This window comes from Natrix helvetica (assembly GCF_964273705.1).
Source record: "Natrix helvetica genome assembly, chromosome: Z".
NCBI classification, from domain to species: domain Eukaryota; kingdom Metazoa; phylum Chordata; class Lepidosauria; order Squamata; family Natricidae; genus Natrix; species Natrix helvetica.
This window is the reverse complement of record NC_138554.1, coordinates 18,997,439-19,025,383: the sequence shown is the minus strand read 5'-3', so window position 1 is coordinate 19,025,383 and position 27,945 is coordinate 18,997,439. Positions and strand designations below refer to the sequence as shown.

At 42.3% G+C, this 27,945-nt stretch overlaps 1 protein-coding gene across 3 annotated transcripts in view; it reads right to left on the bottom strand.

The window, feature by feature from the left end:
* Window positions 1–20,872, bottom strand: part of SETD1A (SET domain containing 1A, histone lysine methyltransferase) — a 30,890-nt gene extending 10,018 nt beyond the window's left edge. The window contains exons 1-15 of one of the 3 annotated variants that reach the window (XM_081971527.1): window positions 20,466–20,872; window positions 18,861–18,993; window positions 17,341–17,493; window positions 14,196–14,291; window positions 12,806–13,076; window positions 12,583–12,689; window positions 11,898–12,118; window positions 10,712–11,738; window positions 8,754–9,665; window positions 8,045–8,221; window positions 7,005–7,092; window positions 6,147–6,280; window positions 5,633–5,705; window positions 4,623–4,898; window positions 668–2,131 (exon numbers count right to left, since the gene is read on the bottom strand). In XM_081971527.1, coding sequence (XP_081827653.1) covers window positions 668–2,131; window positions 4,623–4,898; window positions 5,633–5,705; window positions 6,147–6,280; window positions 7,005–7,092; window positions 8,045–8,221; window positions 8,754–9,665; window positions 10,712–11,738; window positions 11,898–12,118; window positions 12,583–12,689; window positions 12,806–13,076; window positions 14,196–14,291; window positions 17,341–17,478 — 4,984 coding nt within the window. In that variant the 5' untranslated portion in view covers window positions 17,479–17,493; window positions 18,861–18,993; window positions 20,466–20,872. The remainder of the gene's footprint in view (window positions 1–667; window positions 2,132–4,622; window positions 4,899–5,632; window positions 5,706–6,146; window positions 6,281–7,004; window positions 7,093–8,044; window positions 8,222–8,753; window positions 9,666–10,711; window positions 11,739–11,897; window positions 12,119–12,582; window positions 12,690–12,805; window positions 13,077–14,195; window positions 14,292–17,340; window positions 17,494–18,860; window positions 18,994–20,465) is intronic. The other 2 variants (XM_081971528.1, XM_081971526.1) reach the window with 2 other exon arrangements.
* Between the last annotated feature and the right edge of the window lie 7,073 nt (window positions 20,873–27,945).

Genomic DNA, 27,945 nt, shown 5'->3' with positions numbered 1-27,945 from the left:
CCAATCTAGGGGAAGGATACTGCAAATTCCCCATTCCCTCCCCACTCCAGAGAAAGGATACTGCAAAATCCCCATTCCCTCCCCACTCCAGAGAAAGGATACTGCAAATTCCCCATTCCCTCCCCACTCCTGGAGAAAGTTACTCTAAAATCCCCATTCTCCCCCACCCCCAATCTGCTTTCCATCTCCATTCTCCTGTGCAGAGCAACAAAAGACGACCCAGCCAATCAGCAGGGACTCCAGCAGGGGCTCGGGAGGCAGTGAATAGGGGGGGGGGGGCAACCAGAGGTGGCATTTGCCGGCTCTCTGAACTACTCAAAATTTCTGTTACCGGTTCACTACCTAAATACCACCTCTTGTTAACAGCCGTTCCTTCCTGCAGATCTCTGAAGGAAAGGAAGGAAGAGGACTAGAATGTGCAAGAGGATTCAACTCAACAAAATATAATACCCAGAAATTTCTGCTGATGGTATGATAAAAGAGTGCTAAAGTGGGCTAGAAAAGCTGTACAGATGCTGAACTACAATTCCCAGCCTGACCTGTGCTGAAGAACACTGAAAACTGTAGCAGAGACACCTGGGAAGCTGCAGGTTTCCTATCCTTTCAAAACAAATTCAGGAGAGCCACAGCCTACCCACAAATCTAACACGTATTTGAGGAAGGATATTGGTGTGCTGGACCCAATGGGTGTCGTTCAGCCAGTCTGTGCTATTGTCCTCATGCAGCAAGCGCTCGTACATCAGCCTCAAGTATTTCATGTCTTCCAAATCTAGCCCTGAATTCCAGATGTCATACAAGATTGTCATCTGTTCAAATTCACTGCGTGTCTCATAGACTGGGGACGGAAGTGGGGGCTGGGCAGGAGTGTGCTTATGCGAATGAGAGCGCAGAGATCTCCTACGAATCTCCCCTTCATCACTGCTGTCAAAGCTCTCATCATCCTCTTCCTCCTCCTCCTCCTCCTCCTCACTCTCAGAAGGGAACAGACTCTCTGGGCCAAAAAGTAATGCTCCTGGGTCCTTTATGGCCTCCTCCTTTAGGCCATGTGGAGGTTTCTTCTGTGGCGGCTGCTGGTCTGGGGCAGCAGGTACCTTAGGCTTTTCAAGAGACTGGGGAGGTGGAGGTGCCAGTGCTACAAAATCACCCACTTCAGATTCAGTTCTGACTTCACTGGCATCTGCCACGATCTCCTCAGGAGCCTCCAGAACCTCACCAATGTGCTCATTATATATGTCCATCTGCAACAGGTCAGCAGAACCAAGCAGCGTTGCCTCATCGTGTTTCCGGGAGACAGTTACTGGTGCTGCACGCACTGCCATGGCATAGTTATGCTCCATGAAGATGCTGCTGACTTCAAGGGATAACACGGGTGGCAGAAGCAAACGCTTCGGCTTCTGAGATTCATCTGAGGTCTCCTCCAAGTCCTCTCTGCCTGCAACAGTGGGCATCTTGAGAGCCACGTCTGCCAATACGGCCAGGTCAGGCTGATTCGCCAGTTCCAGTAGTGAGGAAGCCCCCATCTGTTCGCGTATGAGCAGTCTATCTTCCTCTGGGGGTTGTGGTACCCTCAAATGTTCTGAGCTTCGGGAGCGAGAACGGTTTCGGGACCGACCAGTTGGCATATCCTCTGACCAACATTTCACAAGGGAAGCATGGTCTGCTGGAAGGTTGCTGATTGTCCTTTGACTGGCTTTTGGAGGCTCCCGCCTGCGGCTCGGAGGAGCCACTAGCTTTACTGGAGAGGCTATGGGAGGCAGGGGGCAGATAACTGGAACTGGGGCATCTGAGGTTAAGGACACTTGGGGTGGTAGCATGGGTTCCACAGGAACTAATGGAGATTGTGCTTCTTCTGTGGGGACAGGAGGAGGAGGAGGTGGGGGCGGTGGGGCTAGGAGACTCAAAGATGCCAATTCCAGGGGCTTCTCCAAGGTCCCTTCATCCTCACCAGGAGCTGAGAAGGACACTGTTTTCCTGCGCTTCTTGGGTGGTGGCAGAAGTGGAATGGGCGAGAAAGGTCGTTCTTCTTGCCGTGTTCGCTCTTCTGGGGCTGCCCAAACACCTTTCTCCTCTGTTGCTGGGACTAGCAAAATATCATTCTGAGGTAAAGTAGGCTTTTCCTCAGCAACATGGCCTATATGGGGAAGATAAATTTTATGTTAGTGATTTAACAAGTCGTTTTAGGTCTAGGTATAAAGATGTAAAAATGTTCTTATTTTCAGCAATGAAGGGACAAAAAGAATAACAAATGTCTTTATCTATGGATTGTTGATTTGCTCTATTTATTTAAATTGAGATTTTAATATTAGATTGGTAACATTTGTAGCTGAGCATTAAAGCAGGGCAGGAAGGATGCTTTTGAATTGGTGTCTGTCAGCCCTCTCGGGTAAACTAGAGAGACAACACAACTAAATGAACTAAACCTACCTTATTGGCTACATTAAGAGAATTTTACAAGTCTGAACGTAGAAAACTTCCTGATGCCACTTTTAGCTCTTGATTGATTAGGGGATTGTAGGCTAAAACATATGAAGAACGGTTGCTGGAACTGGGTATGTCTAGTCTGATAAAAAGAAGGACTAGGGGAGACATAATAGCAGTGTTCCAATATCTCAGGGGCTGCCACAAAGAAGAGGAAGTCAAGATATCCTCCAAAGCACCTGAGGGCAGGACAAGACACAATGCATGGAAACTAAGCAAGGAGAAAAGCAACCTAGAACTAAGGAGAAATTTCCTGACATAGAACAACTTGCCTATAGCAGTTGTGAATGCTCCAACACTGGAAGTTTTTAAGAAGAGATTGGATAACCATTTGTCTGAAATGGTATAAGGTTTCCTGTCTAAGCAGGGGGTTGGACTAGAAGACCTCCAACGTCCCTTCCAAGTTTGTTACTCTATTCTTTGTATTTATGAGAGTGGGCCTTTTCTAAGTTTCTTCTCTTAACTGTTAAGCCACTGGGGTCTTGTCCCTCTCTTGTATGATTGTTTCCTAGACAGCACCTCTTCCCACCTTTCCCCACATTCCATTATGTTGCAGAATACCACAGGCAGTCAAGGAAACAACCGAACGGATCCTCTGAAGAAACCAGAGGCACAACGACCAGTTCCAAATTATCCAAGATAATCCAAATGACCAAGATTTTTCCCCTTAAATATGATTGCAACGACCTACTGTAATCTCTGTTTTGGCAATCAAAGCAATCATAGCTTCTCATGGGGAAGGCTTTAATGCAAAATCATTATCAATACCATGTGCACAACATTCCAGCAAAGTCAGACCTGTTTTGAGATCAAACTTCTAACACGGTTAAAACAGGGAAATGGGGGACACTGACATCCCCTAAGCTCTGCTGAGGATGTTATCTAGCCTGGTAATGAAATGTTCGGAAAGCAACCCACAAGCGCAGAGAATGAACCTCCACCCTCATGGTTAAAATAACTGATTTCACACTCAAAGCAGCTAGTTTGCACAAAACAAAATTAGCCATTCCGAGCATGACCATTTGGTGCTTCAAATGCAGATAGTCCTCGACTTAGGACCACAACTGAACCCAAAATTTATGCTGCTGAGCAAGACACTTGTTAAATGAGTTTTGACCCATTTTACGACCTTTCTTGCCACAGTTGTTAAGTGAATCGCTGCAGTTCACAAATTAGTAACATGGCTGTTAAATGAATCTGGCTTCCCCATTGAGTTTGCTTCTCAGGTGGTTACAAAAGGTTATCACATGACCCCAGGACACGGCAACCGTCATAAATATGAGTCAGTTGTCAAATATTCAAACTTTGATCACATGACCATGGGGATGCTACAACGGTGTTAGTGTGAAAAACGGTCTTAAGCCACTTTTCAGTGCCATTGTAACTTAGGCCACTAAACGAACTGTAAGTCGAGGACTACCTGTGTGAAACATTCCACATTTCATTTGGAATGTTTTGCATTTCCCTTAGTATCACCATGTCCAAGCCTTCTCCCTATTCCTGCTCATGATAATTTATTATTAAATAGGCTGGTTTGTAATCTATCATTCCGCACGGCCAGCTTCTATTAAAGCCTGTCGAAAGAACCTTAAGACTGTGAGGGCTCCAGGTGGAACTATAGTGACGGTGAGGGGAAAGAGAGACAGGAGAATTTCTGTAGGAATGTAAAAAAAAAAAAAAAAAAGATGCCACATGATTTGGTGACAAACTGAAGACAGATGCCAAAGAGGACATTAAGGCTTTATCTCTGATCAATAAGGTAGGTAATGTTATTGTCAATGGGCAATGAAAGCTCAAAGAGGCCAGGGTTAAAATGGATTAATCTTGGGACATATCAGTTCTGAGGCAGTAGCAGAAAAACATTTAGAAATGTTTTCTAGTACAAAAAGATAGAACTGAGTGTTATCAGCAGAAAAATGGCAACAAAAACCGCAACAGAATTAAGTCATCTAGGGACAGCATACATGTGTACAAAGCCCTGCGGTTGTTTTTGAATTAGTGGCTGCAAACAGGGCAGATTACTCCTAGCTTCAAAGCACAAGAATTGTGATAAGATGCAGCTGCTGTCCTCCCCATTCCTCAACCTTTATTCTGGAAGGGCCAATAGGGCTTTTCCTAGGTAAACTCGGAGCTCAGCATCTCACCTTGAAGCAGAGCTGCCTCTGACTTCTTCTTGCCCATCTCAACGTCTGTTGCTGGCCATATTCTCTCTTCCATGCGTGCCAATGACTCCGATGGATGGATATCTGGGGCAGAATCACCTATTTCCTCCATGCTCTCAACCTCATCCTCATCAGATGATGATGAAGACGACAAGGAGGATGAGGAAGAAGAACTGCTTTCGGAATCAGAGGTGCTGTCACTGTCCTCATCAGACTCCTCATAAGGTGAATACTTGGACGAACCATCGCTATCACGATCTGTGCCAAGGATAAAGAATGAATAAAATAATTCCACGGTTTTCCATGTTGCATGACGACGGGTAAAGAATTTAGCTTTCTCAGGATTCCATTATTATTACTGTTGTTGTTTCAAATGAAAACAATACATTTCGACGTGAGGAAACTGAAGAAAGAGGAAGGCTGGATTTTAGACACATATAATTCATTGTCCTTCCTTCTGAACTGAAAAATACCTGGGAAGTATTTTTTTTTATGCACTTATAGGAAAATAAATAAGGCTCAAACTGAATACTTTACACCATGTTTAGTTTGGGGTTTTAATCAGTTTAAGCAGTAAGCAGCACATAGATATATTTATATTAATAACACTGCCAAATGCTGATGTCCTTCTGACCTATGGGACAGAGAAATGCTCTGATAATGATAATCTTGGAGTGGTGGAGGTGATGAGTGTACATTTGGAAGAAATGAATTCATTAAAAGCTGTATTAAACACATTTCTAAGCATCTGAAATGATTCGTTTAAAGAATTTACCTGGCTATCCACTGCAACTCCCCAGACAGCATACAATAAACCAAAAAACAAACCCAACAACAAAACAAGATAAACAGCTTCAATTTAAACCCAGCTTTAACCTCCACAGGCATCAACAAACTATTATTACGATTAGCATGATGATGTTGATAATGGCATGAGACCACGTATGCCAGCTAATGAGGTCTCATCCATTAATTATTAACTGAAAAAATACCTTCAGATCGTTCCCTCTTTCTGCTGCGTCCTCTGGCACGTTGTTCATCTTCGCGTCGCCCTTCCTCTTCCTCCTAGGGAGATGATGATAAAAAGTTCCATAATGAGAAGCCCATTATCCACTCATCCCCCAAAATGCATCCACAGCAAAGTCTGGATAGAAGTCCCAAATCACAGAGCAGTAGATTTATCTCAACAACATTTAAGGCTTACAAAATTATTCTGAATCCTGCAGGGGAAGCATTTCCTTTGGGAGGCTTTTTTGGAGAAGCATGACAAGAAAAGAACGGAGTTAAAGTTATCCTGGGAATCAACATGCCATCTGACCAAGCACACAAGGGTAAACATTGTGAATGTGTTACAGAAGGTAAGCCTTCTGTAACACATGCACATTCAAACTGTCTCCAATCTAATTTGTGGTGGGAACCAACTGTACACGGAAGACCAAAAAATATCAATAGTACATGAGCATAATGCTGTGAGGAGCAGCTCAAAAAATGTTAGTTTCTTCTCACCTTCTCTGAGGAGTATTCCTCAGATGCCTCCTCTCCTTCACTGTCCAGACAAAAAAGTTTTCGCCGCTTTTCTGGACCTTTGTTCCTTTCATCGTCCCTCTTGGATGTCTTGGGTATCTGTAAGGATTTTTTATCTGCAAAGTGGAATAGAGAGGGAAAATGAAGAAAGACGCAAGGGACACCAAGGAACTACATATCTCCCTTTCCTGCTGCAGCCACGTAGGCTCAGCCTCTCCCAAGGCAATGAGGTCAACGGCCCAGTGAGGAAAAGCAACATCAGCATTCTGCTCCCTAAACCTCCCTGGGCAGCCCATTTCCATCACAGCTGGCCAAACCTATTTTGGTTTCATTTTTCTTTTATCCAGGTCTGCATCACATCTATTCAGAGAGAAGGGACAGCCTGGTTTTTATTCAGATCATGGGAACTTTCCTGGCTAACGCAAAAGATACCGGTGCTTTGTAAGGAAATAAAAAATAGTAACAGCACTTAGACTTATATACCACTTCATTGTGCTTTACAGCCCTCTCTAAGCGGTTTACAGAGTCAGCCTCTTGGCCCCCAACAATCTGGGTCCTCATTTAACCCACCTCGGAAGGATGGAAGGCTGAGTCAACTTTGAGCCTAGTGAGATTCGATCTGCCAAACTGGTGGCAGCCGGTGACCAGCAGAAGTAGCCTGCAGTACTGCACTCTAACCACTGCACCACCACGGCTCAATAGATGCTCCTAAATTCCCTTACCTCACCAAAGGATTCCTATCAGGTATTGTCCATGTAACTGCACCACTGTGGCTCATCCTTTTGCCAATTATAAAAGCTTAAAGAGTATAAACAACAACCCGGAAGTGAGGCAACGTACCTTCCTCATCCTCTTCAGCAGGAGTAGAAGGGCGAGGCTGCTTCACTTCACTGCACTCTGAAATTTCAGAGGGTTCTTTCCTTTTCACCTGTGGCAAAAGGAAACAGTGAGTTTCCTGAGTAGAGCACCATGTGCCAGATGGCAAACTAAATCATTTGCCCCCAAAGAAATATGAGTCACACTCTGTACAGCTTCCTGAACAGGAAGGATAACCCAGAGGGTACCCTGGCCTTTAGAATGGAATGGAATAGCAATTGGAAGGGACCTTGGAGGTCTTCTAGTTCAACCCCCTCCTTAGGCAGGAAGCCCTACACCACTTCAGACAAACAGTTATCCAACCTCTTCTTAAAAACTTCCAGTGTTGGAGCATTTACAACTTCTGGAGGCAAGCTGTTCCACTGATTAATTGTTCCAACTGTCAGGAAATTTCTCCTTCGTTCTAGGTTGCTTCTCTCCTTTATTAGTTTCCACCCATTCTTCTCTTGCCCTCAGGTGCTTTGGAAAATAGTTTGACTCCCTCTTCTTTGTGGCAACCCCTGAGATATTGGAACACTGCTATCATGTCTCCCCTAGTCCTTCTTTTCATTAAACTAGACGTTCTTCATGTTCTAGCCTCCAGTCCCCTAATCATCTTTGTTGCTCTTCTCTGCACTCTTTCTAGAGTCTCCACATCTTTTCTACATCGTGGTGACCAAAACTGAATGCAGTATTCCAAGTGTGGCCTTACCAAGGCATTATAAAGTGGTATTAACACTTCACGTGATCTTGATTCTATCCCTCTGTTGATGCAGCCTAGAACTGTGTTGGCTTTTTTGGCAGCTGCTGCACATGCTGGCTCATATTTAAATGGTTGTCCACTAGGACTCCAAGATCCCTTCCACGGTTACTACTACTGAGTAAGGTATCACCTATACTGTACCTGTGCATTCCGTTTTTGTTGCCTAAATGTAGAACCTTACTCTTTTCACCATTGAATTTCATTTTATTAGATAGTGCCCAATGTTCAAGTTGGTCAAGATCCTTCTGTATCTTAAGCTTACCTTGAAGGAAGGGAGCCCAAGGACTCCTCGAAAGCCAGTCCCAAAGCCAAAGCTCTCCAGGCCACCAGTCCCACCACTCTTGGCCCAATCCACTAGAGACAGAAGGGCAGGATCTTTCAGTTTGGTTTTGTCCTTCTCCTCTTCCTTCGCTAGCTGTTTAACGGTGTTCTGGAAAGGCTAAAGGCAATAAGATGGCAGCAATTGTTAGGGGAACAGTGGAAGAAAGTAAAATTCTGGATGTGGGGAAGGATGGTACACAACAGAAGAGTCTTCCAAAGTAGTAAGCTGGCCTACAAAACTCAAGTCTGAGAACTATTTTATTAATCTTTCTCTCTCCCTTCCCCTCAGGCCCAATACTGCTAAACTACTCAAATAAACAATACAGGTGGTCCTCAACTTATGACCACAATTGAGCCCAAAATTTATGTTGTTACGTGAGAAATATGTTAAGTCACTTTGTTCCATTTTATGACTTTTCTCACATTTCTTAAGTGAATCACTGTTCTTAAATTAGTAACGCAGTTGTTAAGTGAACCTGTCTTCCCCATTGACTCTGCTTGTCAGAATGTCACAAACAGGGATCACGTGACTCCAGGACCCTGCAACCATCACTAAATTAACTGTTGTAAGCCGAAGGCTACCTGTCCACAGATAACCTATCTCCCATTTCCTTCCAATTTGACTCAGATGGGTGGTAAACCAAAATCACCTTGGCCTTTTCCTCTTTGCACTCCCACCACTTGTCAAAGGTGTTGAAAGCCACATTCTCAACCATCTTGCGATTGAGGTCTCGCTGCATGATGTTCTTCATTTCCTGCATGAGGGTTGCAAGGACACTGTCCACTACAGAGGCGTGTGGATCTTCAGGAAGCGGTGGGAGCGGAGCCACCTCTTCCTGATATCCCCATGGAGCTGTCCGGAAATCAAGCAGCCTCTGTGGAGGGGGGAGAGGCGGCTGCTCCGAGGAATGTTGTTGTTGTTGTTGTTGTTGCTGCTGTTCTGAGGTCCCAACTGCTGATGGCTGCTGCATGAAAAGCTGGTCTCGCTGGAAGTGGTGACTGTCCTGCTCCAGTAAGTACCCAGCACCATACAGAGGACGACCACAGAAAGAAGCCGCGTCCCGGTGATAGGAGAAAGGGTCCTCATACTGGCCTTTGCTTTGACGCAGCTGCTGAAGGCGGCTCAGCATCTGGGTTTGCATCTGGAAAGACATGGGCATCCCACCCCACTGGTTGCCAAGCCGGTTCATGAGCTCCATGGAGTTGACAAAGTCATAGATGTGGGGAGCACCACGGCCTCCACCCACCACATTTGCTCGTCCTCTGAAATCGGACAAACGATGACCGAGCCGGGGACCGACTTGGCCAAAATTAGAGAGTGAATGGGTTTTACCCGCCAGGTGAGGGAGGGAGACAGACATGAGAGGCTGGAGTGGATAAGAGGGTGGTGGTTCTGGATGATGGTGCGAAGTAAAGGAGGACACCCCCAATTGCATGTGACCCAGAACTGATGGCATAACAGAAAAATGTGGGTCGGAGATCCCTGCCACAGGAGTTGGAGGCTCAACTTCGGCTTCATCTTCGGAAATTTCCATGTCTTCTCCTGAAGACTGCTGAGATGCCTGATTAAGAATCAGAAGGAAAGAGAACAGCAAAGAAAGTGATAGAGTGAATGAATTAGGCAGATAATCTATTTACCTGAAGGCAGTTCAATCAACTCCCACTTGCAGCTGGCAAAATATGAGTTCCCCATTCCTGCATTCTCCTCACCTGCCCAATCTAATAAAGCTACTGATATTCTCAGCTTAAAAATCAAGAAAAACTGAACCGTATGAGCCAAACTTTAAAATGCTTGATTACAGAAAGGTTAGGAGTCTGATTTCTAGTTTTAAACATTTCCTGTTTAAGTAACCCATTTAACCATACTTTTCTGAGTATAAGACGCACATTTTTCCTCCCTAAAAGAAGGTGAAAATATTGGTGCGTCTTATACACTGAACATGGCCATTTTTGGGCCCCCAAAACCCTGCCTTGTGCGGCACATTTTTGCCAAAAATGGGCCAGTTTTTTGCAGAAACGGAGGGTTTGGGAGGCCTGCAGAGTGCTCCTGGGGACTGGGGAGGGCAAAAACTATTTTTTTCTTGTTTTCCTCTTCGAAATCTTGGTGCATCTTATACTCCAGTGCATCTTATAGTCTGAAAAATATGGTAGTTCCCAAGAACTAATTATCTGTAAGATCAATAAAATTACTATCTGATAAGCATGCAAATTAAGCTGACATACTATTAACATAATTTACATTATATACACTTAAAACTGCAGTTTACAGTGCACACAGACAGGGAAAAAGTACACCTATGCATATTATGATCTAGTGGGCTTGTGTTCAAAATTGAAGAATAAAACTATTCTCTAGCAGCTTCATTTTATTGTCCTAATATTCTTTGGCCACTAAGCATACTATTTTTTCAGGCCCATTTAGGGGTTTTAGCCTAGATCCTTAAAAAAAAAAACACTTGTACTTTAGCAAACTTCTGAAACATTCTTCTGTGTGAATAGTGTGTTCTGCTCCAGAAGGTTGCTTGTTCAGAGATTGGCAATAGAGAACCACTCACATTAATTCTATTAAACAACACAAAAAGTAGATTCCAAAACCCTGAAAACTTACTCTGTCTTGCCCATTAGCCTTCGGGGATTCGTCCCTTGCTGCCGCATCCATGGCTGGCACCACATCTTCAAAGCTGACAGGAAGAGGTGGTGGTGGGGTGCAGGGGCCATGTGGCTCTGCTCCCTTGGTCCCCCCTTCCTCTTCCTCTTCGGTGTCTGAATTGAGAAAAGAAAACTTGGACCGCTGCTCCTTCAGGAGCATTTCGATGCGGGAGTCCAAACTGCTGTGCTGAGCAAAGGGTACGCTCTCATTGGTAGTCTCAGGGGCAGGGGAACCAGACCGGGCCGGTGAGGTCTGCACAGTAGGAGAATGGGATCGGTCATCAATCACTGGGGCTACGGTCACTGCTGGACTAATGTTCTCTTTAGTTTCCTGAGCAAGAAATTCTGTGGGAGGCAGGGAGTTGGCTGCAAACGTTTCTGCCGTGGGGAGCAGCCGGTAATCCTGATCCACAGCGTGGGGTTCTGCAGGCACAGAGAATGTCTCTGGGGTGGCTGTGTAAGATGGGTAGAGCACACTGGGTGCTGGGAAGTGTTCCACACTCTGCTGGGCAAAGCCATGACTGTTCTGGAACTGAATGCTTTCTGATGCCGTTGTCACAGATGAGGAGGAAGCTGCAGTGACAACACAGGTGGAAGGAGTAGTGGTGGTGACAGTGGACGAAAGAGTAGGATCTTCCCGTTGAGAACGTTCTCTGTGTCGGGAATGGAAGCCAGAGTCCTCCCTTGGATGAGAGCGATGAGAGGAGGAGGAGGAAGAGGAAGATCGCCCTGTGGATGAGAGGCGCTGGTATCGGCTACCACTGGTGGTGGACACACAGCTGCTGCCGCCACCGCCACTAAACTGCTGACTGTAAGGGGGGTAATGATGGTCATTACTGCGGTAGTGAGCGGAGGAAGATGAAGAAGAGGATGAGGATGAAGCATAGTGCCGGCGGAAGAACGAGTCTGAAAAGCTGTTTTCATGCCGAGAGGATTTGTATGATGTTGGCTCTGGCTGGTAGCTTGAGTAGCCTGGGGTCCCTTGCCTTGGAGAAGAAACGAAAGAAGCAGTTCCATGAACATTTGCCCATCTCTTCTGCCCCCAATGAACTCGCTCTGAAAAGCTCATATATTACTTAAGATCATTTCCCCAAATCTTGTCTCAAGTGTGTGTGTGGGGTGGGGGGGTGGAGAGAAACCCTTACCTGCTAGAGTAAGCAGAATCCTGTGAATATGGTGTTCCTCCCCGAGGGGTATATGGAGTCCCCTGGGACTGTGGTGTATACTGGCCATAGGAAGAAGGCGTGTCTTGTCGGCCACTGGAGTACGGAGTGTCCTGAGAACAAGGGGTGCCATTGCCAGGCGTTGTAGGCATTGCATTACTCGGGTACAATGAACTGGCCGAATGGTGTCTTCGAGACTCTGACTGTAAAAAGAATAATGTTGACAATCACTTGATATCACTTCTTACCCAGAGCTAAAGTTCATGTGCAATGCAAAGCCAAGTGGCTCATACCATTCTGCCTAATAGATAAGCATCTATCTTAGATGACACCTAACATTTTCTTAGCTCAGCTACTTCATTTACCAAAATGCACACATGGCAAAATCGAAGACTGAGCTAGGCCTAAAGCAAGGCATCAACTACTACCTATAGGACACAGGAGAATTGCAGGTAGACAATGAATGCAGTTCAGCAGTGGGAGGGAGCAGTATCTTAGTTTTACCAAGAAAGCAGAAGTTAGTAAGAAATTTTATCTTATTGGGTGATCAAACAATTCTTAAACAGAATAAGTCTTAAATAGAGAAGAAAACCTACAGGGGAGATCTTGTGAAGAAAAAGGGGCACCTAAACTAATCCAGCAGATTCAAATAAGTTTCTAAAGTTACCAAATCAGCTGAGAACTTCTCATTCAGCATTTTGCTTCCAGTTGGGACAGTCTGGGGTGTGAAAGAGCCATTTACAATCAGTTCATAATATTTCATACGTTGTTGACCTATAAAAACAAAACAAAAAAACCACCAGTTTATAGGAAGCAAATGCCATTCAAAATGGGGGAGGGTGAGTGGGTGTGATACTAAATTAGGAAAGCGACTAAAGGAAGGTCATTACCTTTGATGTCAAGCTGGGCATGGATGATGTTGCCCATGACTGAAGTATTGTGCAGGTTCTTGACTGTCTCCTTCGCCCCCCTTGTGCTAGTGAAGAGCACCTTGGCCAGGCCCAGGTGCTTACCATTCTTTGGATTATACAGAATTTCAATCTCCTCAATGTCACCAAACTTTTTGCACATCTCACACAGAAAGGATTCCTTGATGTTATCATTGAGCCGGGCAAAAGTCACCTCCTTCAGAGGGATCTGGCCCACATAGTACTCATCTAGCTGCAGAAGGAAAGATGGGAAAGATGGGATGAGGAAGCTAAAATCAACCTCCACTTACGTTAAATACCAATAAGTAAGAAAATATTCAACTGGCAGGTTAGCAAATTTTTTTAAAGAATGCTGAAAATGCTGCGGGATTAAACTTTGGTCAGCTGAGTCCAGGTGTCTGCCCTTGAAGTAGATCAAACAGATATTTCTCCATTTAAATCCCTGGACATATTATTTCAAGTACAATTTATTACCAGTTACCTGACAGTAATTTCCAAAATCAAAATGGACACTTTTATATACACCCACACACTTTGGATATCCTTTATTTACAGTTTCTGAAGATATCCTGTACTTCTTTGAAAACACTCTCTTCTTCTTTTATTTTTTACAGTTGAAGCACACATTTATTATCCATTGATATTCCACCAAAATGTATCCAAAAGAAATACAGAAAGTCTAACAAAATGCAACAACATGGTTTGTCCTCCTGGGAGCCACTATTGCTGTTCTTGCTCAGTTTTGAGAATTTTAGTTTTATAAAAGCTCTGTAGCAATCTCCTTGCATACTACCTTATTTTTCAGCATCAATGCCAAAGGAGGTAGATATATTAGTGGAAACTAATCAAGGAGAGACGCAACTTAGAACTGAGGAGAAATTTCCTGACAGAACAATTAATCAGTGGAACAGCTTGCCTGCAGAAGATGTGAATGCCCCAACACTGAAAGTCTTTAAGAAGATGTTGGATAGCCATTTGTCTGGAACAGTATAGGGTTTCCTGCCTAGGCAGAGGGTTGGACTAGAAGACCTCCAAGGTCCCTTCCAACTCTGCTATTGTATTGTATTGTATTGTATTGTATTGTATTGTATTGTATTGTATTGTATTGTATTGTATTGTATTGTATTGTATTGTATATGCTTACTGTTTAAGCTAACAGGGCTCAGTTTCCCTATCAACTAACTCTTATCTTCCCACCTTCTTTATCCTGAGGAAATCTTTAGAAATGAAAGGAAATCCCAGAATGCATTTCCAAGAAATGCAGGTATAATATTTGGGGTTGTGCTAATGGTTCTGGAAGCTTTAAAAGAACTGGAGAAAAATGATCTATAACAAAGTAAGTATAGCTTACCTTAAACTTTGGGACAGGAAGAGAAAGATCTCTGGTTTTTGACCATTTCCTGTGTCTCGGATCCTGCAATGCTTTTACAGGAGTGTGACCTGAATCCTGAGAAAAGATTAGAAAGCAGTGGTGAATCAAAAGCCTTTTTGACAAAATGGCATTAAGTACATCTTGATTTTTATCAAATTAATATAGTTGCCCATTTCACAAATCTGACTCTAGGGGGTGTGCAATAAAAACAGAATTACAAATAAAACTTTTAAAGTCATTAAACAAATAAAACATAAACATAACTATTATACCCTATTCAGATTAATATTATTCTGAGATGGGCAACACATCAATAAATATCATTTGCAGCAAAAAAAAGTCATAGAGTCATGACTCACTTAATGACCCTATCACTTAGTATGTTGGGAAGCTTGGTTCACAATTGTGGTCATAAGTCAAGTACTACCTGTATATGGATTCACAAATGTCAAATATATAAGGCATTAAACTTGACAAAATATTTAAAAATCATTCTGGAATAATTTTCTTTCCAGGTTCTCAATGTCTTTGAAATTATTTTGTCACTATTAGTTCTGCTGCTTGGGAGACATGCCCAAGCAAACAAATGTTTAATAAAGAAAAACCTCACAGGCTATAATGAATGTGAAACTAACATTCTGTACAGGAAGAAAAAAAAATAGAGAAGATTCATTCCACTTCAAGTAACATCTTATTTCAAGGAGATAGCAGCTTGAAATCCCTCTTAATTATACAATGCGGAATTTTTTGAGTTCTTTTGGTTTTGTTTGTGGTATACAGTGCCAAACTAAAACTGGCATTATGAATCTAAGAAAAATTAAAGATGCATGTGATTTACATGACTCTATATTCACATTATCTCCTGTCTAATCCAGTAGAATAGTATTAAAAAAATATATTGAGGCAAAATCAGACAACCTTCTAAAACTGAATTATCAGAAAATGACTTCTATCAAACTTCAAGCACAGTATTATTAGAAGAAAGTAAATTTAGAAAAAAGAAAGTAGTGTTCCAATTCCAGGGGTGTGAAAAACGTTTCAACCACAAATTGTGAAATGTCCCATGCCGATAATCTGTTGCTTTTTAGAAGGGTTTTGCGCTTCAGGGTTAAAACACTTCCAATGTTTGGCACAAGCCATAAATTTATTTCTGGATTCTTCTCAACGGTACTTTTTCCACAAATCAAGCAATAGACAGACAAAACATTCCAATCCTGTATAGGATACACTATGTATTTCAGAACAAACCATACCGACCTTAAAATAGACTGCTCTAGTCTTCATTTCACAACCTGAACTGTTCGTTTTAATACTGGGAAATTTGTAGTAAGATGTCATTGGCATTCAGGTATTTAAATGTTTTATGATGCTAATATTTTGACTGAAAAATTTGCATACCTCAATTTGATACAGATTACAGTGGAATATGTTTTATATTTCAGTGGGATTTCAAAATATTTCCTTTTCAGGAAATTAGAAGAACAGCATGCTGAAGAAGACAATGTTAAGCATCAACAAATAATTATATCATGGATGGCTTAGTATGGAAAAGAGAAAATATGTAAGTATGATTAGCAACTAAGAAACATGAACTGTAATTTTCACAGTGCTTTAAGACCGGTTCCCATTTCTATCTTCAAAGGAAGCTATTTTTCTTTTATGATAGCTCTTATTAAGAATTGATTGGGGCTTTAAAAACTAACAGAGAATCTTATTTATGGAACTCAGGGGCTGTCCCTTGCTTGAATTAGAAAGGAAAATATAGTTGTCCTGAACTTCTCCATTTGCTGTTATACAGTACAGACTATGAATAAACAGGCTTGGAAACTACCAAGAACCTTGTGCCTCCATTATTATATACCAGCACTCTTTCATAAGCCTTAATCATACTGCACTTTTCATAATGTTAAGTACATAGAAACTAACTTTCTAAGAAATATTCTTGGGAGTTTTTGCCTTCTTAGTCTACACAGAAAAACCAATGATCCACAAGTGTTAGAAAAAGAAAGTAAGTTAAACTCCTACTGATTTTGGTGGAGTTAATTGCTTGAGCATGTTAAGAAAATCAATGGCTACTATGAGATTTAAGCAAAAGCCTAGATTAGGGATGGCTAACCTTTTTAGCACCGAGTGCCAACACAGGAACGCTGGTGTGTGCGCCAGACCACTGAAACCCAGAAGAGAGCAGCTGGCCAGTACACATGCGCACATGGCCAGCTGCTCTCTTCCGGGTTCCGTCGCACACATGCGCACTGGCCTTTGCACATGCTTGTGATGGAACCTGGAAGTGCAGGTAGTGACGGCACGTGTGCGGCCAGATTCTCTCTTCTGGATTCCATTGCAAGCATGAGCGAAGACCAGCTGGCCAGTGAGCATGCGTGTGACAGAACCTGGGAGAGAGCGGCTGGCCGTGCGCATGCCCACAGAGAGAGCTCTGCATGCCATCTGTGGCACATGTGCCATAGGTTTGTCATCACTAGCCTAGACACTACCTAAATCCAGTCAACTCCTACCTTTCTCCTCACTAAAATCACCACCTTTTTTGGATTCCTAGACCATCAACCACAGGTCTCTTTATCAGAGACAACACACTAGGTTAACTAGCCAAGTTTCACAGCAGAAATCTAGTGCATGCTAGATAGTAAAAATGTTATAAAAATTGGCAAGTGGTGGAGAGTAGATGACGTTCCTAAAAGCCAACCTCAATATGACAGAAGGAAATAGCAGAATTTTTGGCAATGGCCCTTTTGAAAACTATGGAAAGTATTCAAGTTCTTGTGTTAGTTACATAATCTAAATGTATAATGACACACATTGAAAAAGAGCAGTATGGAATGGGGAGTTTGTGGCAGTCATGAAAAAGCTGGACAAGGATCGGTACAGAGCTGACTCATCCAAAGATTTGTGTCACACTGCACTGGATCTGCTCTCATGTAAGAGATGGAAAGGAAACTAAAATGTTCAGTGCATGAAGAAAACAGGAGAAGCAATACATAGAATCTGGAAAAGATATTAAAGAGGACCTAAAGATATTACCAAACATTAGACCATCCATACTCAGTAGGAATGACTCACATGCTTTACAATTTTGTAAAAATAAAAAAATCTAATACTGTCCACTTACATTAGTGCTGAAATGCACTCCGTCATAGCGGTAGATCTTGTGTGGGCCATCCTTAAGCATAGGATCAACAATGAGTTTGTAGTTTCTCCACTGGAAGTTAGGGTTCTTCTGGAAGTCACCCCCACCTTCCTGATCCATTCTGACTCATTTACACTGCAGGATGCACATGGAATCAAAGGGATATATTAAATGATGTGCTCATTTCCAGCAGAAGTAATTTCAATGAAAGATTCTACTGCCATCCACCCCTGAAACTTTCATACTCAGAATCACCATTTAAAGATATATTTCTGTATATAAAGGAACCAGAAGTTTTAATATTAAGCACTGTGAAACAATATGCTCACAAAATTTTTCCCGCATCTACTTCAAGATCTGTTTAGCATTCCCAGAGCTACTTACAGCATTCAGAAGGCTCAGTGGCTTATTCCAAAGTACCTGAATGTGCAAAGTTGACTTTGAAAATAACTGAACTCCAATTGCTGTGTTCACATGATATCCTAAATTATAAGGCCTGGTTAATGTATCTACTCCCCCTCCCCCTGAATAGTGCTACTAAATCTCAAATACTTTGATATTCTTTGTCTAGCGTTCTATGGTCAGCTTACCATAATTGTGTCAATACAAGATAGACAATAAATCTGACTAGAACAAACTACTAAAAGCTGAGGTCATTTTCTTTTTCAAGGAACCAGTGGACATATTTATACTAATCAAGGCTTGTAGTCTACAGTACAAGACTAATGTAATTCAATATACACAGAACAGAACCGCCTGGACTCATGACTCTATAGCCTTATTTGTTCAGAGGCAGAGTGAATCTGCAAAATGTAGCACATAGAAATTTGCTTAAGAGTGTTTAAACGAGAACATTCAGACTTTTAAACTTATCTTTTTCTGAAAAGAAAAGTAAACCTCTATTTCTAATGATTGAAGAAATATTTGGTTAGCAAATGATGTGCAATCTCAGAAACTGAACTATGATCAAAGTAAGATGGGACTTTTGTTATATGAAGAAACAAAGAAAAATAAGCTGATACCAAATAGTTCTTGAAAATCAGAAAAATAATGATTCTTTAATAAAATTGTACTATTGCCTTATGGAGGTGTTTAGAAATGGGATATCTCCTCTATTCAGATATCCATCCCTGAATCAAACCATCCTGGAACTCAAGTAATGTAGACAGATGCCTGACCAAAAACTGTTGGAAAAAACTTTGTAGTAGTATATGCTACAATATTATAAAATTATTAATTTTTTTAAAAAAATCCCTGATTATAAGTTTTAATTATTTCATTTTTACTTGACCCTAAATCATACTTTTGTGTCAATGTATTCATAATCTGCCAGCAGATGATTTTAAAAAAATGAATTAATTTTAAGTAGCAATGCAATCTTGGAAACCCTTTTAACTTATATTCTATTCCCGTATGCAGCTGCTAATTGCATAAGGACAGGCATACATATCTCAGAATACATAGAAAGTATATCACAGTAAAAGAAAGGAATAAACTTAAACCTGATGTAGATGATCTCTTCTGTGGTCAAACTACTTGTAAATTTCAATGTATAGCTATACAGTATTTTTTCTCCTCAATAAAACCAGGTAAGAGTTGGTTCAATCCATAATTTGAAACAGAATATCTAAGAGACTGGGAAGAAAGTAGAAAAGTGTTTTAAAAAGCAAGCAACATGATATATTCTCATGAGGGATTCAAACATGAATTCTTAAATATTTTCAGGCAGTAATTTTATAGTGTTCTGATTTTATATGCAAAATTCTGATGATAGATTACATCTAGATATGAGAACCCAAATTTGAACTTTTGGGAATGACTTCTTCCATATGAAGAAATTTATTTGTTCACAAAAAGACCCCAAATTACTGAAATAATTAAAAATTGAACATTACAGGTATTATTTATAATCAAACAAAATGGAGCAAACTAAACCCATAAACAATAAACTAAGCTATGTTATAAAATTTCCTGTGGGGAAAGTTCGGTTCTTTTGCCAAGGGAATAATAAATAGCATAAACATATAATATTCTCTAAGCCTACAACGCCTGCTGACATAGATTTGCCCTCTTGTTTCAGTTGTCTATGTAGACAATGTTTCTACCTCAAGTATTTGCTCCTATTTTCTTTACAGCTAAGAAAGATCATCTTCAAACTATAATTTATAAAGGTAATCCTAATTTCTTGATGCTTCTTTATTTTACAGAGAAGCGTCATTTCCAATTTTCTCCCCGTTTCAAGCAATTCTCTTCATTTCCCCATCTATACAAGGAAGATATCATCTGTTTCCCTTTAACCTCCCAATATCTCCACAACTCAAGTGTACTCCCTTCTCTACCCTTATCTTTGACTTCCAGTACCCTGTCTCTATAGAATATTGCCCTCCCACTGTATTGCTATTGTATCACTGCTTATGTCCCCCAAAGCACACCAGAGATCCATCTTACCTCATCCTATCCCTTCTAAATACCTGCTAGATTCTTTCCCCCAAATCAGCTGACATTCAGTTGGCACAAACTATATGAAGAGAGGTGAGTTAAGACTGGCTGAAGGAGGGTGCCTGGGGCAGGATTGGAAGCATGAATCAACCTGAGGTACTTTGAGAAAGGGTCCCTTGGCAGGACCACCTCCTCTGGCCAAATGCCTCCTCACAGCTTTTCATGCCAAAAGCTCCCCCTTTTTCAGTCACCGTCCTCAGTATAGTGTCCTATCTTCAGAAAGGCATGCCGCTTCCACAACCCCCCCTCCCGAGCATCCCTGGTTCAGGAAACCTAAGAAACAATCCTTCTGTGCAGGTGAGTGTGTGTGTGTGTGTGTGTGTGTCTGTGTGTACAAAGCTCCCTCCTCTCTCTCCTCAGCCGGGACCCCCCCCTGCCCCGCCATAACCCCCCCATCCTTTTTCTGCACCTCTCGGCTACCCCCCCCCATAATGTTACACTTTCCTTTAACCCCTCCCATTTTTAAATCCCCTCCCCCTCAGCCTCCTCTTCCTCAAACCCGCCCCCCCCTCAGGGTGTTCCCCTCTCCCATCAGGTATCCCCGACCCCGCCCACCAGATGCGCAGCCCCTCATCCCCAGCGCGCGACTCCCCCCCTTCCCAACACACCCGTCACTCAGGCGCGAGCCGTTCCGCCGCGGCGTCTCCCCCCACCTCCACACACACTCCCGAGCCGTAAGGGGCGGGGGGGGGAGGGAGGGTGTCTCGCGCTGCGAACCCTCGCGCGTCAACCTGCTCCTACCCGCTCCTCCCCCCTTTTCCTCCGCTCAAGGGGGCGCACGCGCGGCCCCCTCCTCCAGCTGCTGCTGCTGCTCCTCCTCCTTCGGTCCGGCCTCGCGCTTTGCCGCTGGTCTTTGCCTTTCCCTTCTCGCGCCCTGTGAGGGAAGGGCGAAAGGGGGAAAAGGGGAAAGAGAAGAAAAGAGGGAAAGGGGGGAAAAAGGGTGACAAGCCGCCGCTTCCACCGCCACCGACAGGGACCAAGGGGGCGGGGCTAACGCACTCAAGAGAGAGCGTCTCGCGTAAGACCTCGCGAGATTCGCGGCGCTCCGGTTTTTATTTTTTTTAATTCCCCCCATTAACCCCGCCTCTGCGCGAGACTGGGCCCCTTTTGATCCTCGAATCGGCACTTTCGAGGCAAGCGAGAAGCGGGAGGAAATCCGCTTCTCACCCCGAGGCCCACTGAGCACGCCGGCAAGTTTGGCGGGAGGCTTTCGGGCGGCTCGGCGGCGCTCTGGAATTTTTTTTCTCCGCCGAGCGCTCCCCCGAGGCGAATCGGCGGTTCCGAAATGGCCGCTGGAACTCCGACGAAGGGAAGTGAGGCGGCGGTTCCCTCCTCGCAGATTCTTCCCTGCCTGACTGGGGGGAAAATAGGCGCGTCATTTTAGGGACCCGACGGTTCGCCCTGGCGTCGTGATGCCTTGTGGGGCGACAGGTGGCCCCTGTTGAAATTTTTCGCTCGGTTCGGCTGTGGGGCGAATCGGCGTGAGGAGGGAGAAGCCGCTGCTCCTTCCAACGGGACAGGCGACACTTTTCGCCTCAGAGGAGTAAGGGCTGCCGCTCCTTTTGCCGCGAGAATGAAGGCAAAATGGGAGTCTTTGGTCCCTCGAAAGCCGCTCTTGGCTCGTTCACTCCCAGCTAAAAGGGTGAAACCTCGTGGATTTGAGTCCCAGGAGAGAAACGAGAAGGAGAGGACGCCTGACTAAGCTATGGGGCGGTTTGGAGACATGTGGGATCTTTCTCAGGCCCAAAGCCCAGAGGGACAGATAGTTTTTGAAAATATATTTTAATTGGCAGAATAGTGGCTTTTCAAGACAGCGTGGGCCTCCGCTTCCACTGAGGAATCCAGCAGGGAAGAGCACAACTATTGTGGTTTTGCATAAAAATCTATTGGCTTCCTGGAGCTTTTTTTAGGAATGGGAGACATACAGTTGAAAGGGGGTGGGGGTGAAAGTACAGGTGGTCCTCGATTTACGATCAGAATGGAGCCCCAAAATCCTGTTGCTAAGTGAGACATCCCACCTGCAGCAAGGGCACCACTGTGAGCCCATAGGTGAGGGCTGTGCTAATAATAGGTAGTCCTTGACTTACCACCACAAGTGAGTCCAAAATTTCTGTTGTTCAGTGAGACATTTAAGTGAGTTCTGCCCCATTTTACAACCTTTCTTGCTGCAGTTAAGTGAATTGTTGCAGTGATTAGTAGCACGGTTGTTAAGTGAATGTGGCTTCCCCCATTGATTTTGCTTGCTAGAAAATTGCAAAAGGGGAATACATGACCTTGGGACCCAGCAACAGTCATAAGTATGAGTCCATTGCCAAGCATCTGAGTTTTGATCACATGATCATGGGGAAATGCTACAAAAGTTGTAAGTGTGAAAAACTGGTAAGTCACTTTTTTCAGTGCTGCTGTAACCTTGGACAATCGCTAAATGAATTGTAAGTCGAGGACTACCTGTATTACAGTCCTGTCAAATAAAGATGCATGCATTTCTTCTCTACCCCCCACCCCACCGGCCAAAAACCACCTTGAAGACTAACAAATTCAGGAGTCTCTGTCCTTAATAGATGTGGGACAAGCAGAAATCCATCCTATGATTAATATGCTAGAAAAGGTGTTGCTTCATTTGTACTGCCTTGAAGTAGAATGTCAGTAATGCATGCATAATTTGATCTATTACTGAAAATTTTTGAAGCCTTGCCAGCTCAAGAAAATACAGTACTGAGAAAACTCATGGTAAAGCCAAAGATAAAGATCGCTTTGCTTCATTTCATGACTTATTTCCATGAGCTTTCTGGAACTAATAGAATAAACCAGTGATGGCTAACCTTTTTCTCGTTGCATACTGAAAGCGTGCACGATAGTGTGTGCCCATGCCTTGCATCCATAATGTAATGTGTGTGCAACACCCCTGTGCATGCATGTGACTCCCTGTGCTCCCCCGCCACCTCGTGCATGCGCATGCGACCCTCCCCCCACTCCCCATTTTGAGCCTAGTAGACCTCCCTGCAGCCTTCTGGGGGCGAAACCGGGTTGCAGGGGAAACGCTGTGACCCCCTGCGCATGCCCCCCGTGCATGCTCACGTGTCTCCTGCATGACCCATGCATGCGCAGCAGAGACCTGAAAATCAGCTGGCCGGCAGGAGGTGCTGTGCATGTGTGGTGGAGCTGAGCTGAGGCCACAGCTCACATGTCCGCAGAGAGGGCTCTGTGTGCCACTTTTGGCATGCATGCCATAGGTTTGCCATCACAGGAACAAACATTCCCAGATATTCCTTCTAATTAATGCCTAAGGAGCCTGTTGAAGTCTGTACTAGATGCGTAATAGTGTATATAGGAGATAAAAATTTAACAACAGATTATGCTTTCCTGAAAAATGATATTCAATGCTTACTTATTATAATAATCACTGTGACATGATGATGGTTAGATACAATACAATACAATACTGTATTATTTATATTACAGTCCTTGTCATTAACACATTGGTTTAAATATATAAGTAATATATTGCTCAATACGCCCACAGAAAGGTACTTTTCTGGAAGGTTCTCTACTAAATTTCATTATGCTTTCTCCAAAGCAAATAGTGTTGTATGGTATGGAGGACAGTTTGGAATTTTGATCAAAGACTGGGATTCAGAACAAGGGCATCAAACTAATGGAGGGCCGCATTAAGGTTGTGTTTGACCTCGGAGGGCTGGGTGGTGGTGGCGGCGGCTGGAGGGGGGTCGGTGTGGTCATGGTGAGCGTGGCTGAGGGGCGTGGCCTTCTTTCCACACTTCTTTACTATAAAGTATAAACATTTTCCTATCTTTTCTACAAGATACTACTGACAAACATGTATTACTTATTCTTCATACTCCACTAAACCTTTTATTTCTAAATTTATACCTCATTGTTTAATAGTTTCCAGGCTTTTTCAGACAGAAAAACTATTTATACTATTGTATTTTTTATTCAACTAATAATAAAAATACAATACCATAAATAACATGATAATACAAGATCTAACAGCAGAGGTAGATTTTCAGGATAGCAAATAGAAATGGCTGTCAATTATAAATCGTTGATTTTAAATTAAACAGACCTACAGTAAGAAAAATCTGGCATTAAACTGTATTAACATAGGATGTTGCTTGTTTTCTATCCAGATCAGGTACTTACCTGAGGCCCCATTATTGTAATCCAATCAAATCTAGTCCTCCTGCAACACTCTGCCAGGCACAAATGGACCACGCAGAGGCCACAAGGCCCATTTTCGGCTGGCAGAGTGCTGTGGAGGCTGAAAACAGGCTGTGTGGGGTCCGCATGCAGCCCCCCCCCAGTGGCTCGTTTTGGCTGGCAGAGGCACCGTGGGCTGGTCCTTTGATACTTCCAGGCTGGCCCCATGGGCCAGATTTAAGCACCCTGTGGGCTGATCTAAAACAATATTTCTCAACCTCAACAACTTTAAGATGGGTGTCCCAAAGATGCTTTTTCAAATGGCAACTGGACTTTCTGGTTTTTCTTTGAAGATGTTTTGCTACTCATTCCAGAAGCTTCTTCAGCTTCTCTAAGATAGGTAGACTTCAACTCCCAAAATTCCCAGCCAATTGCAGGCTGGTGGCTTCTGGGAGTTGAAGTCACACATCTTAAAGTTTCTGAGGATGAGAAACACTGATCTAGAAGATCCAAGTACATGCTGCCCCTCACCGTAGATGTTTGCTGGGTGATTTTGGGCTGATCACTCTCAGCCCGATTTATGGCACAAGTTTATTGCTGTGGAGATAAAGCAGGAGATGGTATTTTGAGCTCTTGAAAGAAAAACAGGCTATGCATAAGAAATTATTTTATGAACAAACAAAATTCTGTGGATGGCTTATAAGACATTGGAATTAAAATGGTGAAGCAGTTTGTTCGTTGAGCTGGAACATATGAAGAAATTCCACTAAAGTATTAGCAAATCAAAGGAGAGGCCATAATGGAAATGAGTGTTTTTGTATAAAAGGAAAAAATGGAAAGTAGTTTAAGAAAAAATAAGGTGATTGAGTAAAGGACAGGCAGAAATTAGTTTCTTATAGTTGAACTCAGTTGAACTGAGTTTTACTGTAAGCCACATGAAATCACCTAGAAGAGATGAACAGTATAAAAATATGATGATAAAAAAAATCTGGATTACCAGTATTTGCAATTGTTCTGTAAGAGAGAGAGAGAGAGAGAGAGAGAGAGAGAGAGAGAGAGAGAGAGAGAGATATGATAGATAGATAAAAATAAAGTACGATAAATAAAATAAGCCTTGGGTTATTTCTTTCAAAAAAGGGAAAGCAAACATGAATAAATTCTAAAGCCTTGGGACTTTTGACCATTCAGAAAAACCTGGTTTACATCATTGCTTTGACACCCAGCTAAATGTAAAGTTAGTAAACTGCTTCCTAGCTTTGTGGAGTAATTATTTCGATGCAATAGCTTTTTAAATTTAAAAGGTGTTTTTTTAAACTTTTTTTTCTTTAAATAGTTTGACATCTAAGTATATCTAGTTGTGAATTGTGGTGAACAGCATTCTAAAATTTAGAATAATGAAACCCCAATTTTCACTATGTATCAATTTACTAACCTTGAAATTATTTTGATGTGGTGCCAAAAGAAGTACCTGCCATTTCATTCCTATTGTCCTTATTGAAACGGGATATAATTAACATTCACATTATCAAATTTAAAATGTAACAAAAATATTTTTAACATTTTAGCCAGAAAAATTGTATGTGTTTGTGTGTGTGATTAAAAAAAACATGTCCGTGTTCATACAGTTAAATCAGACATCTGATTTCAACATTTTACTGTATCTTGCTTCCTAAAAACTGCTTTGCTTTGAAATGTGGGGTGTATGTAGTACAGCACTATTATTATTTTCCACTAGATGGCAATACTGTTAAAGTCTTACATTTAGCTTCTGGCTGATCCTTAAAAAGATGAGTGACAGTCAGAAATACAATGGTTCTTCCTGGTTTTGGCTTCCGTCTCTTCTCAGAAATAATCCCCTTTCATCTAGTTCCTCATTACTGTAGTTTTCAAAGTCACTTTTGTAGTTGCTTTGGCTGCATGATTTTATTTCATACATAATACAGCTTTAGAAAGGATGGCCAGTTATACACAGACAACCTGTTCCATAATTACAAGTGAGCTAGGCTAAAACTCTGGTTCAGGCTAAATAACTTTGATATTAAAGGCCCCAAACTTTGGTCAAGGCTATAGTTCCTCCTTCTCCCGGGAAGGAGTTGCTGAGATGACATGGTATTTTTATCTGTAGCAGACTGACCTAGACGGGTGTATCCTGTTGTTCACTTCTGCTTTCCACCCCAAATGCAATAGAAGAATATGATAAGGTCTGCACAATTCTTGAGATGCGTGTAACTCCCTTTTCTTCTCTTATCTGTAACCAAATATCTGTATGAGGCGTTTTCCAGTTCCTCTTAGGACCATATATATCAAATGTAACACCCAGTTAATGTATACGTAATTTGGAGTATAAGAACCTGCTTTTGTAAACCCCTCTGGGTTCAAACAATTTACTCTGTTTTGGCTGTTTGGACCTATGCATAATAAACTCTTTCCTGCATTGAAGAGCTTGGCCTAGTCCCTTCTTTTCTACAACACAAAAATCCTTTAAAATAGATTATGCTGAGTGGAATAATGGCTTGAAGTCTTCAATACAGGGAACTCTGCTGAGAGAAGATCTGATTCTTCCTAATGTTAGTTTGATTCTTACCATGATTGATTTCAAGCAGAGTTCAATTTAGGTATTTCTGGAATTTCAAGGGTAAAGTGTATTGTCTTATTCTGCACTAAGTAGGGTTCATACATGCTACACTTAGACCAAGGGTGTGAGAATGGGTGTTTAAAATCTCTCTGTCTCTCTTGAACATAAATTACAAGGTCTTTACCCAATGAAGCCCAAATAAGTACCCATATCTTACAAGCAGCAGCAAACAGGCCCAGCCTAAATATCTGCTCCTAAGTAAAGAAGATGATTATAACATAAATAGGCAGGAACTATTACCTAAAGAAAAACAGTTAAAATACTGTTTAAGTCCAAAACTTAAGATGACATATGGAAGTGGTTCAGATAGATGCCATCCTTATTCACTGAAGTTTAAGAAGAAAGAAGTGATATAGCACAAGATGATTGTTATAGCTAATCTCAATATAGTTTTAGCCTTCCTAAGGAATTTATTTCCTGGTGTAATCTATTTAGTGAAACTGACATACGGCTATGCCAAGACCCCTGGAGCAGAATTGATTGCCAGAGCAAACTTTTCATTTTTACAAAATGTTAGGGAATAGCAGATAGTTTTTTTTTTTAATTGACTTGTTGACATGAAGATTGACTCCTGGCCAATACATTGTCATTATTTTCTTGGAAAGTAAGAATATGCCATCCCTTTGTTTTCTTCCAGCATGCTTTTTGGGCTTCCCTACCATCTAGAAACTTCCAAATGATTTCAGATCCAGTTAACTCTTGAGATCAGCAAGATCAACTATGTGTACAACCTGCTCTTGCATATTATGATGCGGTAGTTTCTGCAACCCTGGTCAAATATTATGTTTCAACAAATGCCTAACTGAATGCAAGATAACATATCTATGGTACTAAGCTATATGTGACGTCTTTCTGCTAATTTTAATGAAGTTTACTCTATATGCAGTTTTTAATTCAAAATAAATGCAAAAGGCTGGATAGGTTTCCATTTGATTCACTGTTACGTTTTTCTCTATATCACGGGTGTCAAACTCGCAGCATCACACTATCATGTGACGTATCACAATGTTTTTTTCCCTTTGCGGAGCTGGGGTGATGCATCCGGCCTGCAAGCCACTAGTTTGCCACTCCTTTTCTATACAGTAAAAAGGTGATTGTCTTGTTAGGCCCAAAATTAATTGGACAAAGCTAATTCCACAGACCAACACTTATTCTAACTCTTCTAATCTTTTGGACTGTAAACAGATCGTCTGCTTTCAATAACTATGGGCTTCCCTAAACATCTGCCTTAATAATTTGAAACTGCAGATAATATATAGTGACAAAGTAAGGGAGAAATATATCTATTCTGTCTT